Here is a 19007-nt window from a genome sequence, read left to right on the forward strand (position 1 = left end):
TAGTGCGCAGGTAGGATGTATTGATAAGAAATCTGCTGAGTAAGCAGTACGAGACGTAGCATCGATGTGCGCATGCGTTACCTACCAGAAGATAATTTTATGATGAAAGATTGGGCAGCACAGGTAGTTAGAACGTCGTACATCTATATAATTTTTTGAACTATTTAAGAAAAATCTGCGTTGAAATCGATTGCAATAAGTTGTACTTTAAATCTCACGAATATGACGAGGCAGATGAACGAGCCTTCCACCAGTGCCTGAACACACCACAACCGCTGCGTTTGCAGCTTTTGAGGATTGGGGCGCCTGGAGAAAGCCTCGAAAAACCACAAATGGACACAAGATTCACTAATATCTGTAACGTTGTGTAATTTTACGTCGATTAAAATAAACGTTTCTATTTTCCCCCTAACGCCATTTGAACCCTGAAACATAACAGGCTGCATGTGAATGAAGGTGGTGGGGGGAATCGAGTTCAACGAAACGTGTAAATATTAATGCCAGATCACTAAGAACTGTTAATAACTTTTAATTTGGACAACAAGGATTAAAATGACATCAAATCCAAGGCTTGACTGATCAAACCAGCCAACAAGTAAGAATTCAGGAATGAAGAGACAAATGGAAAGAAACTGGGAGAAAGAAGAGAAGTCAAGCTATTAAAGTCACCCTCAGTATAAGGATTCACAGATGCGGGTGACCAAAGTTACAAAAACATAGTTTTTCCCCCCCAAAATAATAATAAAAAAGGCCTTTTGCTTTGAAAATGATGCGTATAATCTATGTACACCATTCTCAGTTTATGGTTGCAAACAAAGAAAAATCACATCACAAGATGCTTGTGTTCAAGTATATTCACCAACTTTATCTCCATGGTTTAGCATTCTCATCGTTTCACTTTCTTTCTTTCCTTTTTGAAATAAAATGTCCTTCAAAATAAAAACAATGCAGAAAACCACATTTTATGTCCTACCAATACATATATACTGTATAAATACATAAATATATTTTACATACAACAGCCATAAATTTGAAAAGGGGGATATACAGAGCAAAGGGGGGGATGGGGCGAATGGTAGTGTGTGTGTATTTTAGCTTGTGTTGTAAAAACGCTTCTGTCCCTCTACGACTGCGCAACTTCGACCTGGGTGTGTGTGTGTCTGCACACACACACACACCCCCACTCTCTCTCTCTCTCTCTCTCTCTGCAGATGCAACCGTCTCAGTTGGCCCAGTAAGGAGAGCTGCCGTAGCTCGACTTGTTGACTTGGCTCTTCTGCTGCAGGCTGCTGGACTGACCACGCTGGCTCGGCCCGCCCTGAGGAACAAAACGTCTGATCGTTCAACAAAATAATAATCTTAAAAGGACATTTTTCTGTTTGTTCTACTGGAATATCTAATGAAACAAATCTTTACATATCAATTTAACAGCACTTTAACCGATACTTTTAAGTGGTTTATATGTATTTTAACACATTTTCTGATTCTACTTTGTGTGCGTTTGGTGCAGAAGCTCAGAATCCAGCCTGTCTGTTTCCAACGACCCAGGATTTTTTTTCCTCCCCACAAATTCCAATCAAGTTGATCCTTCACAGGCCAAGGATCCATTTTTGCTTTAACTCCTGGTATTTTTCTTTTTTACAATTTATGACCTTTATTCTTATTAATACCTGCCATGTAAAATGAGTTTTTAAAAATGTTTAAATTAAAGAAGCAACATTTTAATGATCATATTAAAACAAATTGCAGAAAAGAGAATAGAATGTAAAAAAACAACAACAAAAAAAAGCATTGTTTTTTTACTTATGAAAATGCATGATTGGCGTCATTTGGTTGTAAAGATTCTTTTAAAAAAATAGCTTCAACCAGCTTCTTGCACTACTTGTAGTACTTTATGTATACAGTATTGTGGTGTAATGTGCCAATATAAAGTTGTGCCATCTTGACTCCTGTGTAAAAGATTTACCAGTTTAATATTATTACTAATAGTACTACTACAACATTAGAGATTTGTATATTTGTAACTTTTCCATCACTACTTTTGGAAGAATCACTTTAACTCTCTCCCCTTCACACAGTGTAAAAATTATCTGGTCAATCTGAACTTTTGAAACACAAATAAATGGTGAAAAAAAATAAAATAAAAATAATCCACATTTTCCAAAAGTTAAATCTGCAAAACCTAAAAATTCAGTTAATCTAAATCGATTTATTTTACAGGCTCGACCCTGATTATTGCCTTGTGTCACCAGAGGCATGTGGGCGTGAAAACTCACTGGGAGAGCAGAATACAACTTAAATTATTATTTGAAACAAAATGACAAAACGAATAGAAAAACAAAATACCGTATATATATATTATCTGGAGTGAGGTTAGTCGATTTTACAGAAAGCTTGTAAAACCGTAATGATTTGAAAAGCGCTCACCTGTCCGTCCTGAGCGAGGTGGTGGTGCAGCAGTTGTGAGTGTGGTTGCTGGTGAGGCAGGATGTGGAGGAATGGGGTGGGTGCATAGCCTCCAGGAGCTGCTCCGGGGTTCAGCGGTCCGCCGGGACCCCCCAGGGCCGACGGCAAGCTGAACGGAGGAGGGGTCCCTGCATGGAAAGCCTGCTTATCGAAAGACTGCGGGTGGATTAAAGGAAGGCAGTGGTTAGTTAAAAAAAAACAAAAAACGGGGTGACGACAGAGTGATGATGGGAAACGGCCTGACCTGGGTCTTATTGTAAACACTTCCACTGATGTCTGGCACGCCGGAGTTACTAGATGTCACTGAGACGCCTGTAGTGAACATAGGAGAGGAGTTACATCTCAGGAACTGAATGGATGTGATCGTTTTTTCATTCCATCTCACCTTTCCCAGGCCCTGCAGCAGCAGATTTGGCTTGTGCCTGTGAAGAGGAGTTGTAACCTTTGCTGTACTCTACTCCCGCTGGCCCTGCTGTCAGCTCCTCATAACCTGCAGGCAAAGACGTCGTGAGTCGAAAATGACAGAAACGATCCGATTCGAAAGTTCTTCCCGTACGACTGGGGGGGAGTGGAGGACGCTGTGAAAACGCGACATGAACCTGAGCTGAAGGCGTGCTGGCCGTAACCGCTCGCCTGCTGCTGCGCCTGCTGCTGGAATGGGCTGGCTGAGGGGTTCCCCAGGCCCAGACTCATGCTGTGCTGCTTCGCCGAGGCCGGCCCGGGGCCTCCGGGCGGGACGAACATGGTGGGGCCATACTGGAAGGCGGCGGCACTGGGTACGGCGCCGGGCACGCCGGGGTAGTACGGCAGACCCGTGTAGCTGTAGCCTGGCGGCAGGAAGGCCTGCTGGCTGCTGTGGTGCTGCGGTTGGGCCGGGGGCTGTGCCTGGGGGGGTGGTGGCTGCGCCTGGCTCTGACCTTGGCTTTGGGCCTGGGGAGGCTGGGGGGCTGCCAGGCTGGTAGGGGGGGCTGGAGAGGTGGAGTCGTTCCGGGGAAACTTTGTGACGTCACCTGACCGCAAAGGGGGGGGGGAGATTTCATGTGAGCAGACGCCGGTTTGAACAATTATAGAAGAAATGAAACAAGAGAATCAAGAGGAGCTTCACCTGAATAGGGGTTGTTGGTTAGACTCCCGTCTCTGCCAGAGAGAGCTGCTGTGGGTCCAGGGAATGTGATTCCATAGTAATCCTGCAGAGAGGGCTGAAGGAGCAGGACACACACACACACACAGTTGTGTAACTGTCAAAAAACCCCGTAAGCAGGACTGAATCGATTAATTGACTATTGAAATAATCGTCAACTAATATAGTAATCGATTAACTGTTAACTGACTTTTTTCTTTTTTTCGAGTAGACACAAAAAAAAAGACAATTAGCCCAAAAGAACAACACTCAGCGCAGTAATCAAGCCAAAACTGTGCAAAAGTTTTTTAATCCGACTAATTGTTTAATCATCTCAATAATTGATTGCTAAAATAGTTGATAGTCACAGCACTACATGCACAGTGATCACTTGAAGGTTTTCTTTCTAAACGGGGTTACAGGAAGTGCTTGTGAGTAATCAGTGCCTTATTTTCTTGAACTTCAACAATCTACATAATCTCAATTTTTCAATAAACGACAGAATCCTGACCACACGCTTCTTTAAAAGGATACCACTGGACTGTTTAATTCATGTTCGCTTAAATGGTTATAAGCAGTTATAGCTTACAACTTATGCTAACGTTAAATAAGTTTCCATTCTGGAAAACACACTTAAATGGGAAGATGAAATGCGTTTCACCTCTATTTGTATACACCGAGTACTTATAAGAGTCAACACCATGTATCCTGTCTCCAATCACAAGCCGTCCCTTTAACATGCGTGTCTTACCATTGGCAGTCTGGACTGGAGCATATGGAGGTCTTCATAGCCGTAGATCTGCTGTGAAAAGAAAAAAAACACAATAAGTTACACAATCCTACAAAATGGACGACAAAAAGTCTAAAATTATCATTTCTATCAAACTCGAGATCGCAGCGTAAAATTTGATCAATGGTTTTAAATTTGATAGTTTCTGAAATTATGCCATTCTTGTTGATACAATGTATTTATGCTTATGTGAAGATATTCAGTTGTACTTACATTATTGAACACCGACATCAAATTTGCTTTACCTGTATTATATAAAAACTAACAAATGTTTGTTAAAAAAAAAAAAAAAAAAAAAAACAAGACCCAAACACCATTTAAGTAGCTCAGCAGAACTAACAGGGTGTAAGGTGGCGTCTCCAAATTAAATGCAAAATGCCACTTTCAGTGACTGCCAGATTTTTTTCCACAACAGTCATCTTTAACACTAAGTGAAGGGCCTTTTTGCTTTTACAACCTGCTGGAAACATGTTTCCTAGCCAGAGCCAAACTTCTGGCCACAGCCCTCCATTAATATCCTTAAGAGTTTCACAAAGACTTCCTGGTTGTTGATTTAATTGATCAGCTTCAGGTTTCCAAAGCAAAGCTGGTTGAGCGTCACCAAGTGAGCACCATGCTTCACTACAGTCATGGCGTTCTTTGTGGCGTATGTTTGATTCGTCCTAATCCACAGGAAAAGTTCTTTCTTTTTGATTCATTGTTCCACAGACCAACAGAATTTCAAAGCTGCTTTGGCTCGTTTTTACGAAGGCCTGAAATAATTTTGCCTTTGGTTCAGAAGTTGTGCACATCTGTCAGCTCAAGCGTGGAGGAGCCCTTCAGTGAAACTGAAACGTTTCCCACCAAGGCTTCCTGCAGGTGTTTTCCCTTCAGTCGAGAGGATCTGACCACCTGTCTCGGCAGGAAGCCGTTGGCAGTTGACAGCTTCCTGTTTTTGCCGCCAGGTGAGGAACGCACTCTTCGTTTAACTTTAAACTTTAGAAGTACGCCTCCAAATATAGGGCCTCTCATCGATATTTTTATAATCCTCCTCTTTTCTACAAGGCAATGATCTTGCCTTGTAGAAAGGCAAGATCATTGCCTTTCTACAAGGCAATGATCCTTGAAATTTTAAGACCATCTTGACTCAGTCAGATTTTTTACAACCATCAACATTCCAGGTATTTGAAGTAATCTATTTTAAGCACAACTTCTTCAAATAAAGAAGACCTTCATTGGTTCCATTGAATGAACCTGAGGCAAATCTGATTTGCAGATATGTGGTCCTACAATAAATCTTATTAATGGGGTTGAATCATTTTGAGACTCCAGCAGTCATTGAATGCATGACGTATTGTTGAAGAATAATAAGAAACTCTTGTGGTAGCTTTATGTAATTATTAACACTGATTCAGAGTGAAATGTTTTGTTGCAAACAGATTCGAAAAGTTGCCAGTGAACTTAATTTGCATTGGGAGCTGAATACATTAATGTTAATCTAGTTACTTTCTCTCACTCCTTGTGAGATTATTTATTGGATTATTTTTTGGATTAACCAATTTCATTTTTGGATTGCAAGAAGTGTTTAATATGAGATTTTTTTTATACAGAATATGAACTTTGTAAAGCTAAAACTGTGCCTCTTGTGGCGTTTTGGATTGAACATATTTACAGGTAAAGAAGTTTTTTGTTTTTTTTCTTCGCTGCAAAATGTTATATTTTGCACAGTGGTGACTTAATTACTTCTCTGAATATGTTCTTCTTGAGGCAACTGGGCATTTTTTGAGTCCGTATGCTCCAGTTAACCATTAATCAACGACTAACCTCCTGGCCGTTCATTCCAGCCTCACTTGTGATGATCCACTTACCGGGTAAGCGGGCAGCAAGCCCCCTGGTCCCATTATATACTGGTTTGGTAGTAGAGGAGGCACTCCCTGGGAAAGGTTGGGAGGAGTTTTGCCTGTCAACACACAGACACAAAAAAAAACGATTTATCCAACTGCAAAGTGATTCGAAAAGTCCCCCGCTGCGTCAGCGGCGTCCGTCTAACCGGTGGAGGAGAGCAGCGCCGTGGTCCTCGGCGCGGAGAGGTTGGACGTGGCGGTGGCTCCATTGGAGCCGAGTCCCAGAGCCGTGCTCGTGGCGATGGCGGCGGCCGAGTGGAAGCCACTGGTGCCGGCGATGCCTCCGACCGCGCTGCTCATGTTGCTGCCCATGCTGGGCATGTTGGCCAGGTGGCTAATGCTGCTACTGTTGCTGCTGTTGTGGGCTGAGTGGAGCGACGAGTTTGTGGGCTGTGAGGATGTGTAAGAGCTGGACGAGGGAGTGAGGGAGCTCACGCTGCTGCTGTCCACACTCGTATACTGTCCAGCATAAAAAAAAAAAAACACAAAACAAAGCACAGGGAACATTCAAAGTAAGGCAAGTAATCCATCCTGTGTGTGTGAACATTATCCATGTCGTATTTCAAGGTTTTCCGAGATACAAAATGTACATTTCTTGATTCGGTTTGGCTTGTTTTTAAAGTATAAATGAAAAAGTTCCCAATAACTTGGTCCGGCTTGAAATGTGAAATTGCTAAAAAGAGATTGATGGATTAAAGAATAGATGGAGGAGAGCTGGAAAGATAGATGTTGGGTACGAATAGATTAATGGATAAATAGATGGATGGATGTCAAGACAGAAAGATGGAGGGTTGGCCTTTCACAATAATTTGTCGTCTCAAGGATCAATAAACATTTGTAGAGAACACTTAACTCTGGAACTGGAAGATGTTTTAAATATCCAAAATAAAAACATGACAACCCAAAACAATAAATAAAACGGAAATAATAATAATAACCAGTTGGAAGCAAAACCATAAATAAAATGGATTATGATGTCTCTCTGAACCAAATTGCATGTCAAAACATATTAATCAGAATGGAAATTATTGAACTCGTTTTAACTTTATTATGCTTTTAATTAATTGATTAATTGCAAAAGGCTTACTGGAGGAATGAAACAGAAATACAGAGAGAGGAATGGAGCGATAATTGAATGGTTGGATGAATGGACACGACCTTCAGTCTACGAAACAGATAAAGTAGTTCAGAAAAAGAGACTTTTGTTCTTCTTCCTTTTCTCATTCCACAAATTTCTTCTTCCATAATGATCCAGATCTGGAAAATATCTAAATCTAATCCCTGTCAGGACAGGAACCCAGATCATTTTGCAGTGATATTAGTTTCGATGCAGCCCCACCAGGTACTCACAGTGAGAGAACTTGATCCCAGAGCTGAAACCGAGGAATGGCTGCTGACATGGCTGTTGGGGGTGGGGGGGAAGGGGGAGGAAAAAAGTTGAACTCAGGATGCGATTATGCAACTTCTATAAGTCTATAACAAAAAAAAAAAAAAAACACAAAGTTGGCGGAGCTCTTCTAAAGTTACGATACTTCAGGTGAGACTTGAGTGACCTGTTGAGCGAGTTCAGCTGGTTCGCTGACGGCAGGTCCTGTGCTAGGCTGGAGAGCGCGGTGGAGCTGTGTGGGGGCAGGGTGGGGGTTAAGTGGGAGGACGCCGAGGGACCGTTGGCGTTGATGTTCACAGACGGCGATTCTGGCTTTGGTGTGGAAGAAGCCGACGACGCTGAGAGATACAGAAATAACTTGTTTGCAGTTAATTGATGACGTAAATGCACCTCTTCTGTCCAAACAGCGAAACATAAGCAGTGGTGGGTAACTCACCGTCTAGAGCAGCTGAAGTTCTCACACCATTCAGACCATTCTGACAAAAATAATTGCAGTTTAAGGTTAGCCAATCGATAAAAACCACGACCGCATCCTTTAAAAGGGGAAGATAAGCCTGCTTACCATCACCGGCCCCGTTGGCTCCTTGCTCTGGGAAAAAGCGAGCCGCGTGTGAGGGGGCATTGTACTTTCGTAACTCCCCCCTACCGAGGAGAAGTGGGAGGAGGTAGAAGGTGCAGAGGATGAGGTGGTTGAGGTCGCAGAGGTGGACGACGGAGGGTTAGCGGGGCTGTTTGTCCCCAACGATGGCGTGAGGCTGGGCATGGCCGCGCTGGAGGAGTGATACACCGGTTCAGACGACGAGAGCGGCAAAGGGAGGGCGACTGAGAGAGAGCTGCCCAGCGACTCACTGGAAAAACACACACATAGCAAGAAGTGATCACCCTTAGAATTATTACAGTAAGGGCCTTTAGTTATCCAGGTATAAATTGATTGATATAAAACAGTCAACAGATTAGCCCTATGCTGTATTGATGCAAAGTCAAGCAGAATGGGCTGGGCTGTTCACATGCTGATGTTACAAGTATTTGATCAAGCATTCACTTGTTGCAATTTAGGCAAAAATGTTTTTTTAAAAAAAGGAACTGCATAGTTTGTATATTTGCATCTAATACTTCTGATATTGTCTAAAAGGCTTACGTGGCTAAATAAAAAAACTAATAGTCAGAATAATTAGTTGTTAAAATAATCATAACCATCACTACTCTTCAACTTGCTAATCTCAGCTGTAATTCACCTAATTAACATCAAGAAGTAAGATCACCTCTTGTACAAAACGTGAACTATTTTTAAAAATGATTTTAATAAGATGCATTTAGTCCGAGGTCGGCAGTACCTGAGAGGTTTTGAGTACAGACTTGTGTGGCTTTTTGTCCCTGGTCCTGATGCAGGTGGTGCTGGGGCGGGCGCCGGCGTGGACTCCCGGGACACTGCGCTCACACAGTTGTCCACGACCCCAAACTCTGGCAGCGCCGACTCTGAACCAAAGTCCAGAGCTCCAAACTGGAGGTTTAGCCCTGGGACATCAGCTGAGCCTGGCATTTCTACTGCTGTGGATGGGATCTGCCAGAGAGGGGGCAACACATTCCTACATGTCACCGCCTCCCTCCGAGCTTCAACAGCAGCCCATTTTTCTCTCGGTGCATCACCGTCACTCCTACCTTCGATGTAGGAGGTATCCTTCGTTTCGGGCCTTTGAGCTGCCCCCGTTGTTGCTGCGGCGTGCTGCCTCCGTGGGAGTCCAGCCCCGGACTGGGAGCACCAGGCTTAGAGCCAGCAGCGGCCGTCACCGGCCCGGCCTGTGCTGGCATGCTGATGTGTTGGGGAGCAGGCGAGGCTGAAGCAGGGGCTGCTTGCTGCTGCATGGGAGGACTGGGCTGGCGCGCCAGAGGCAAGGAGGGGCCGCTGTGCCTCTGAACCAGCTGGCTCAGTACAAGAGAAGGCTCCGGCTGCAGCCCAAATTCACCTGCAAGCAAAAGCAGGGAAGAAGGAATAACAAAATGTATACTTACTTTAGGACTGAAACGATTAATTGTGATTAATCGATTAATTAATTAAATGCCAACAACTTTGGCGATCGATTAATTGTTAACTGGAGTATACAGATAAAAAAAAAAAAAAAAGGCCAATCGCTCAAAGAACAACACATTCAGGACAGTTAAGCCAAACCTGTACAATAAATGTATGCATTTTGCATTTAAGATTAAAAAAACAAAAAGAAACTGTAAATATGTTCTATCCAGAACTTCTCAGGTGGCACAGTTAAAGCTTCAACTTTTTCGTGCATAAAGAAAAAATATCTCCTATAAAGAAATTTTTGCTATTATTATTTGGTTAATACAGAAAATAGTCAACATTAGTCCTACACTGTACTGAAGTTGAGTCAAGCAGGAAGCGCTGAGCTTTTCACACGATGTTTGAGGTATTTTTTTAGCTGCAAATGGATCTTTTGCTACAAATGATGATGCATACAATGCTGTTATTGTATTTTAGGAAATAAAAGTTTCATGTTCTTATTTAAAAAAGGACTTAAAGAAATACATCTCTAAATATATTTCTAATATTGTATATTAAGGGCTTAAATGGAAAATCTGCAGAATGTGGCAACAATTTCAGCAGCTTAATCGATTAATCGTCAGAATGACGGTCCGAATAATTGGTAACTAAAATAATGGCTATCTGATTAATCGATTGTCAGAATAAGCAATAACCAAAATAATCGTTTTCAGATCAACTGATTAATCGTCAGAATAATCGACAAACTAAAAATCATTAGTTGCAGCTATAGTTTACACAGACTGCCAGGGTGTACGCCGCCTCACGCGCAGCATCAATAGATTTACTCGCCACAAAAACATCTACACCACTTACGACTGAACTGCGAGGACAAGGATGCGCTGTTGGACTCTGAAGCTTTCATGTCCCAGCTAGAGGACGATGGCGGCGGTACCGGCGCTCCCAGACCCGGCAGCCGACCCGTGGAGGTGTTGCTTCCTTGGGTGCTGACTGGAGGGGCAGCCTGGGACGAGGGCAGCTGGCCCAAACCGGGACCCTTGAGCTGTTCCAGGATCTGAGCACCAGCGCTAGGCTGAGGCCTCTTGGCTTGGCCCAAGTCCCCAAAACCAGCCCCAAGAACCGAAGACTGGTGAAATAAAACAGCAACAGTGAAGTTCTGAATGATTATTTTTGGTTGCATAATGATTGAGAACAACAAACAAAGAAAAACACGAATAAGAACACAGCGTTCTCTTTTATTTTTACCAGAGCAGCATGGGCGTAGCTCGTACTGCTAGTGGTGCTGCGGCTGGGTGGCGGTTGCTGATGGTGGTGGGAGTTGGTGAAGACCAGACTCGACGTGGAAGAAGAGGAAGGTGGCTCTCTTCCTCCTACTCCAGGCTTTTGCAGCAGAGAAGCGAGGTCCAGACTAACACACACACACACACACACACGCTTTTATAAATACATAAATTTTTTCCAGTACATAGACCCAATCTGTAAGAGGTATTAGAACAGCACAAAAAAGTACACCATTTTTCAAATATGTTACATTACAGCTCTTGCTACATGTCTGGGTTTGTTTCCCTGCTAGAAGCTGAACCTCTGAACAGGTCAGAGGTTGCACTTGATTTTTTTTGTGGAGTATTAGAGTGAAGGGAACCGAATTGAAATGTGCAACATTTTCCAGATTTTTATGTGTTAAAAAAGGTTTTAATTTGAAATCGTGGCATCACAGACTTTCAAGAAGTGTGATTATTTTTTACTAGACTAACCTTTGCCCAGGGGTGATATGGTTCTCAACAGCAGGTGCACTTGAGGAGGTGAAAACCTTGGTCTCTGAAAGCTGTATGGACACAGAAACACACAGTGCATATTTTATATACATATGTATATATAGAAACTAGGGCAGTGTAATTCATTGAATCTATTGATTCTACAATATTTATGGACATTTCATTTCCTTAGAAAGTATCAATAAATTAAATCCTACTTTGAGTTTTATGTCTAATCAACATGAATTAAATGACAGCTATCACACATGACGTTTTGTTCCCAGTTGCACATGTACATTAAAAATGACATGCAATGAAACAACCAGTTACAGTAAGTTAAATAATGACATCAAACAGATAAATTACATTATCTAATATAAATGAAGAAGACAAAAAAGGTTCCTTTTCTGCATAACCAAATATACAAAGCCACACAATTAACCTTTAAACAAAGCAGATGTATAACAAGAACAATATTTATTACACCAGTATTACACCATCAAGCAAAGTCTATGGAACAGTCACAAAATGTCACCAAAATCACTCTGTATAGAATGTATAGAATCGTAGCAAATAGTATCGGTTGCTAAATATCGTGATATATATGATATTGTGAGCAGAATGTCGTGTATTGTGAGATTAGTGTATCGCTGCAGCCCTAACAGATACACACACAGACAATCAGACATTTTACTCACACTGACATCTTCATTCCACTCCTCAGCTGTCCAGTCTTCCATGGTATTTCTCCAGGCAACTGGAAGAACACACACACACATAATGTTTTCCCACCTTGACAGATCACAGTGAAACTGCAGCACACTCTCTGCAGCGCTCACCTGTCCCATCTGTGCTGCTGCTGTTGTTGGTGCTGTTGGCTGTGTCCCAAACCTCGGTCTGTGTGGTCCCAGTCCCAGCCTCTGAGGTGTAGTCCGCTGGGTTGAAAGTCCTGACCAAAGAGATGAACAAAGTCCGGCGAAGGTTAAAACTCACCTTGGTTTGTTCCTTCTCAAATCTCGCAGGTTATCTTCACGTGTTAAAAACAGAACAGTAGGCAATGGTCTGAAGAGATAGTCGCAGTTGTGTGTTGCCACCATACCCCATGCCCTGTGCTGAGAACCTGCTTCCAGGCGGTGCTCTGCCTCGACCCCGACCTCCTGACCCTGCAGAATATTCAAACAAAAGTCAAACCCATTCAACTTACTACTCATCATTCTTACAGCGGTACATTTTCATCCTCCTACCTCTGCTTCCCCTGGCTCTTCGACCTCGATCCGAACCCTTGTCCACTGGAGTCGCCTCCACCCCGTTCTCCTCTGGACGTGGTGCTAGCAAAATAAATAAAAAAAAAAACCATCAACAATACGGGATTCAACAGGAAGATATTTTGGCCCGTTCTGAACTAGATTTAATTTCAACTGGGTCCTCACCCTGCCGGTTCCGACTGGCCCCCTTTCCTTTGCGGTTGGCCGAGGCGCGGCCCTTGCTGGCCTCCCGCTCCCCTTTCTTCTCCCGGTTCTCCTTGTTCTCCTTGCTCTCTGATGGGCTTTCCTTCACCAGAGGCTTCTTCTTCCCCACCGTCTCCCATGAGGTCTGAATGCAAAAGAGGAGAGGACACAAAAACTAAATAAAAACACAATCAGTGTTCATTAGAACCTGCTGATTATGGGAACAAAAGTCCTTCACCTAAGAATAAATATATTAATCTTTTGCTGCAGAAATGTTTTACATTTCTTCGATCTAATTATAAAAACAAGTTACCCGTTTTATTCCGACTGTCAACATAAAAATGATTGTCATAAATACTCGGGTTGTGCAGTATATCAGACCACATCACTATTCATAACCGTCGAGGACTGCTCGGAAATCTGCAGTGCTTGGCAGGTGAGTATGTTTCAAGTGACATAAATTAATGGTCTGTATCAGGGGAACTCCGTCACGTGGGCCAAAATGTTCAGCTCAAAAAGATTCACAGAACAAAAGTGCATCATCGTTAAAAACTAAAATCACCAAAAATAATATCTGTTCACCTGCTCAATAAACTAAATATGAGCTATTTTGATGAAAAAAAAAAAACCTAAAGCAAATTAGATTTTTTTCTCTCGTAGGAACAGAATCGTAGATCCAAATCCTAAAATGTTTTTTTTGTTAAATAAAAGACAACCAGTTTGCTTATTATTAATTTGAGCCTGATTAAGGAAAAAAATAATACTTCATTTGTTTACATTTTTTTCTACAGCAATTAAAAGTAAATTACCGAATTACCGTGACAGTAGAATGAAACCAGAAAGCTTGACACTTCACTTTTTTTTTTTTTGTCAAATTTATCTTAAAAGTCGTAGTTTTGTCCTAATTTATTTAATTTATTCTTGAATTGTGGTCTGAGGGCTGCACAAAAATAGTCCAGGGACCGCAATTGGTCCCCAAACCTCACTTGGAACACCCTTGATCTCTATACAAACACTACATCTCGGCTGTTGAATAGTCTCCAACTACCGTTAATGGAACATCTTGTGTGTACATGAATAACAGCACAAGTTTAAAGATATGGTACTTATCTGGAAACTGGTGTTAGTTATCAAAATTTAACATGTTTTTCTACAACTAGCCACTTGGTTCCCAGATATCCTGAGCATTTAATATATTAAAAATGAAACCCTTGAATGAGCAAATCCCCATTACCAGATGAAAGGAGCTTCCACTTACCATGTCGGAAGTGCTCTCCAGGAGGAAATTGATGGCTCTGCTAACATCCTCATTGCAGTCATGAAGCGCTACCATGCACTCATCTTGATTCTTCCCAGTCACCTCCATCAGCTGGAAAAGGAACAACACACACTTTACACGCGTCTGCTTGAGTCAGAGATGGAAAAACACAGCATTCCTACTGGGTGCCAACCTCACAAGAACATTAAAAAAAAAAAAGTTGATAGAGTTGCAGCACCTTCCACACCAACTGGTACCCCAAGTAAAGATGTGTAGAAGAAAATTCAACCGTTGATTGCGACACATTTATTGTATTGACGGGAGAAAATATACTATTAGATTCTACCTACACACTAAGCGGTTGTTTAGAAAAGCTTTGCTACGGATGAAAAAGCCTTTATTGCCATACCATCACAAACAAATATCTAGAGTGTGCTAAACTCTGCTGGAACGGTGTCCCACTTTTAGGTATGGTGGTCAATCTTTGATTATGAAAACTTGTTTCTCTTCCAAAGACTCCAGGAATCTTATTGAATGCATGCCATGTAAGCTCTTTGAAATACCAGGCAGTTTTTTTTTTACAACAAACCTGTTGGAATCTTCCAGAAAAACTAAAACTTATTAATTATTCCTGGGTATTCCAATAGGATACTGATCACAATATCCAACCGGAAATAAATGGCTCACCTACACAGACAATCCATATTTATCATCGGTGATCTCCTACATATGCAGAAATCTATTTAATATCTATGTGGTGAGTTAAAAAGAGTTTCTCCAATAGAAAATTTGCACTCGTATGGATCCCCCCCCCCCCCTTTAAACGTTCAGCGAGCATAGGATGCTAACATTCAAGCAATGTTTGCTTTTTTCTGACACTTCCTACACATCTTTACCAGGGGTGCCAATACATGTGGAGGGCACCTTAAACCACCAAAACGTCCAAGTGTCTCACACCTGGTTAACTTTGTCCTCAAAGTCAGCATCATTCTTGTCGTAGATCATCTGAGCAAGCCGGATCTGCTCAGCAGTAGCCTGTATCGCAGACACATTAGACATTGAAAAGGGATGCAGTACTTTTGTGGTTGGCGTGGTAAAAAAAAAAAAAAAAAAAAAAAAATCAATGACGAAGAAATAAACGGGGAATAACCACTTCCTATTGTCCCATTAGGATAATGTCTACTTAGCAGATGCAATCAAACCAAATGAAAACTTTAGCGCATCTTATCTAGTGTTCAGAGGAGAGTGCTTCCACATTTTGGCGTTCGGGGACGCTCACCTGTATTTGCTTCTGTGGCTGTGGTGTGTGAGGGGCCGCAGGCAGCGCTTTTTCCCGAGGACCCCGGGCCTTGTCGCCGCCCAGCAAGCTCATCATATACAGTATATACAAAACTCTGTATGTACAAAATAGAAAAACCTGCAGAGATCAAAAAGCAAAACCCACTTAAGAGAATGAGCAAAAAGCTACCAGCAGTATTGCTAATTAATAACTCCCACTGTTTATGACCCAGCTGCAGCTTTCCCCTTGTGTTTGATGCCACAGAAGTTCCTGAGCATCCAACACCAGAAGATGCTTTGAGCACAGTAAAGCCTCACTCTCGAGTAATGAATAGTGGCCTTGTGGAGGCTGTAAGACGCACAGTTGGCCTGGTGACGCAACAGCTTTGCTGAAAATCTGGGTCAAGGAGGAAGAGCGACCCAGTGTCCTTTTACAAACACCACAGACTACACAACGTGGACAAACACCACACCCCAGACTCCATATCCTGCCTCATTGTGGAATAAGAGCTTCTATTTAGACCCTAAACACAAAACTGATACATTGAAATGATCTTATCCGACACGAGGATCCTAATCAAGGTCTTGCTACGCGACTGCAAATTCAGCGCAATCCTTTATTACACCGCTGCTATTAGTTCCATAATAGTCTCGATAGGCACTTGGAACTGGCAGACTTTATGAATTCATTTCTGCTCTGATTGTTGACCAACTGGTCAATAACTAAAAATATGACTCGCTTTCGGATCAGTAAGGCTGCAGGTTGCAAGGACAACACTCCTCTGTGTAGAAGTCGCGACTGAGGAAAGATGACTCATAGACTTCCACACAGGGAAAAAACAAACAAACAAACAAAAGTGGAACATATGACTGTAAAGTTACTTTGTTTTAGCTTTTTGAAGAGCTAAACTACATCTTTCATTTCACATGTTGATTACAAAATCTTGGCAGTCTAAGGTAAAGGTAAGATTCTACTTCTCGATGGAGAATAGTCAGTGTTGTTGGGCAACTCTAAGAACTAGAATAAGCTGCCATGTTAAATCGTATTATGATGACGTTTTTGTTTTAAAATGACACCGAGCTGCCATGTTAAATCGTATTATGATGACGTTTTTGTTTTAAAATGACACCGAGATTCTGTTCCAAGTGCTGAGCAGCAGTTCCTCTGATTCTAAAACAATAAATTAATGATTACTCTGGACAGAGAGGCTTTTTAAAGCTCTTTTACATCTGCAATAAATTAATGAATTACTAAATCTAACAAGAGCACGTTTCTTTCCTCCTCAGATCTTAAGTTGAACACAGCCGTTTATTCTGAGTAGATCTTATAGAAAATAAATCATGTAATATATATATATATATATATATATATATATATATATATATATATATATATGCTGTAATTTTCCCACCCAGGTTTTAATTATGCCAATACCTCTATACCAGAACCTGGGAGAATATACTATGCGTAAATATGAGGCTGTAACTTTGGAATGTATTAAGAAAATAGTGTTTTGCAACAGTTTTAAAACTAGCATATCCAAAAAGCAGAAAAATAATATTTGTACTCTACAAGCTCTACAAAATCGGTGGATTAGAATTCAGCCACAAGACCTCAGATCTGTGCACCTTTAAAACACGTAAATAAATGTGTAAATTGAAAACAACATAGTGTACAAGTTTAGATTTCCCGACTGACCCATTTGTTTTGTGTCAGAGAACAATGGCAGTCCAACTATACGTGCTCTGCGTGACGCTGGCAAACACAAAGCTTCTCATTGGCTGCACCACTGAACAAAGCTAAAACAAGAGCAGGCTTTTTATACAATTTCACAGATTTGAGTTTCTTAGAACAATTCCAATTTTTGTCATGGACAATTTAGTTTTCAGTAGCGCCGATATTGCAATAAGCGTATGAGGACATTACTTAATGACTTTTTAAAGCAGAGTTTAAATATTCATTTCGGTATTCAAAAAAAAAACAATGACAAATGTCTAAAATTGCACGACAATGTTTACCATTTTTTGTGGAATTTGGGGCCTTTTTTCCAGCTAAAAGACAATTAACTCTGTAGTTGTGTTGTCAACGCTGATTTTAGCTGGTTGCTGCAGTGTTAGTCATTTCTTAACATCTAAAATGTGGATACATTAGGCGTACTCCACAAACACAACGTATTTGAAAACATAACCATCAGTTCAACACTGACGGACTTTTGTGTTGTTGATACTGCCGTCCCCTTTGTCCTCGCTAGCTTGCTGTTAGCCGCTTCGTGCTACCGTTGACACTAGCATCGAAAAAACGCTGCGGCTAACGATGCTATCTAAATCTCGTCCAAGTTGATAGCCAACGGCCATCAAACTATCATGGAAGTACTGTGTGTATTTTTGGGGCCGCTGCTACACAACGACACGCATACATTCAGTTAAAATGCTCACATTACACAACCAAGCCGAAGCCTGATAACAACAAAGGTGTATCAAATCTACAGGAAAAAAAGGGCCTCGCAGAGCACAATCCCATCCCGACATTGCTCGCCGGGATTCAAGACAACAGAAAAATTGCGAAGAGACATCCTTTAAAAGCCCGGCTACAGCGAAAAAAGAAGCCAGCTACTCGCCGGTCCAACGAACGACTAATTAAGTTTGACGCATACCGGATGCGAAACGTTAACAGTAAGTTGAATAGGGTGAAGAAAATGTGTGTTTTTATTACCTGCTAACACGCTTCACTCGCCAGCAGTAGACAAGGTGGTCACGTGACGTGAGCTGCCGCGGTGGATGCTCCCCTCTGATCCAACTCTCCCCACAGCACTTAAATGCTTATTATTACCACCAACCAGCATTGAGAGATTCAAATTGTTTTCGCCCTTGAACAGATTTATTTAGCGGATTTTGTTGCTTCACTTCCGATTCTCATATTTTTTAAAGTGCTGCACCGAATGATCAGAGGCTTATTCGTGTTAACTAAGTTCAAATGAACGAAAGTTTACTTTATAATAAGCCCTTCGATTGTAAAATAAGCAAACCATTACCACGTAGTCAAACATTAAACACTGCTTATGAGTATTATGAAATATCAGTCTATTTTTTATAAATGTTTGCTCCAAAATAAACTGTTGGACTATCACTACCTTTCAGCAAATGGCTTCAAATGTAAAAGGAATTGATGTTATGAATATTGCAACTAAAGAACCTGACTTCCAGGTTATCAAGAACTTCAAGGTGAAAGGTTGACATATAGAAAGAAAGACTACAGGCCATTCAGGAAAACCCGCAAGCACCTAAACGGTTTCCTGTTAAGCATGTCGCTTTGCACGTTGTTACCACCAGTGCAGAGCTTGCGAAATAATGGCAGCAGGAAGGTCTGGGAGCCTCTGCACTGCATGCAGAGAACGGGGCTGGGGATTACTTGTACTCAGAAGTCAAATTTTCAGATTCCAGTTGACAAAAATTATTTTGAAAAACAACTCCCAAATAAGTCAGAATTTAATACTTGTGATCATTTCAAGTCAGTAGCAGAGATGGTAGAGTACAGCCTCTTATTTGTGAGCGAGCATTTTCCTACTCTTTATCAACCCTTACAAAAGAAAGATATTAACCACCTGTAAT

The 19007-nt window shown here is 41.6% G+C and overlaps 1 protein-coding gene across 3 annotated transcripts; it reads right to left on the bottom strand.

The window, feature by feature from the left end:
- Window positions 1-513: 513 nt before the first annotated feature.
- Window positions 514-18239, bottom strand: ubap2a (ubiquitin associated protein 2a). Of its 3 annotated transcripts, none has more exons than XM_008409477.3 (27): window positions 18112-18239; window positions 15400-15537; window positions 15078-15155; window positions 14121-14231; window positions 12845-13007; window positions 12659-12742; window positions 12514-12577; window positions 12254-12363; window positions 12113-12171; window positions 11415-11485; window positions 10906-11068; window positions 10516-10786; window positions 9306-9610; window positions 8981-9207; window positions 8209-8494; window positions 8083-8122; window positions 7813-7984; window positions 7610-7661; window positions 6406-6718; window positions 6224-6315; window positions 4338-4388; window positions 3572-3665; window positions 3066-3476; window positions 2852-2956; window positions 2711-2778; window positions 2428-2622; window positions 514-1318 (listed from the first exon to the last, which is right to left on the bottom strand). In XM_008409477.3, exons 2-27 carry the CDS (start codon window positions 15493-15495, stop codon window positions 1223-1225), a joined length of 3777 nt encoding a protein of 1258 aa, XP_008407699.1. In that variant the 5' UTR covers window positions 15496-15537; window positions 18112-18239; the 3' UTR covers window positions 514-1222. The 3 variants fall into 3 exon arrangements, with proteins under 3 accessions (XP_008407699.1, XP_017160155.1, XP_017160154.1); XM_017304666.2 differs by having other exon boundaries at window positions 15400-15514; window positions 18112-18198; XM_017304665.1 differs by lacking the exon at window positions 18112-18239 and having other exon boundaries at window positions 4338-4385.
- Between the last annotated feature and the right edge of the window lie 768 nt (window positions 18240-19007).

This window comes from Poecilia reticulata, chromosome 5 (assembly GCF_904066995.2).
Source record: "Poecilia reticulata chromosome 5, P_reticulata-male-v2, whole genome shotgun sequence".
In the NCBI taxonomy this organism is placed as follows: Eukaryota; Metazoa; Chordata; class Actinopteri; order Cyprinodontiformes; family Poeciliidae; genus Poecilia; species Poecilia reticulata.

Bases quoted from the DNA above. Each gene is read 5' to 3' on its own strand.
- ubap2a (XM_008409477.3), bottom strand. From the start codon at position 15,495: ATGATGAGCTTGCTGGGCGGCGACAAGGCCCGGGGTCCTCGGGAAAAA. The intron at 7,662-7,812 runs GTCACTCAAGTC...CACCCCCAACAG, and splicing joins CAGCTGAACTCGCTCAACAG to CCATGTCAGCAGCCATTCCT. The intron at 1,319-2,427 runs GTGAGCGCTTTT...TTTGTTCCTCAG, and splicing joins ACCTCGCTCAGGACGGACAG to GGCGGGCCGAGCCAGCGTGG.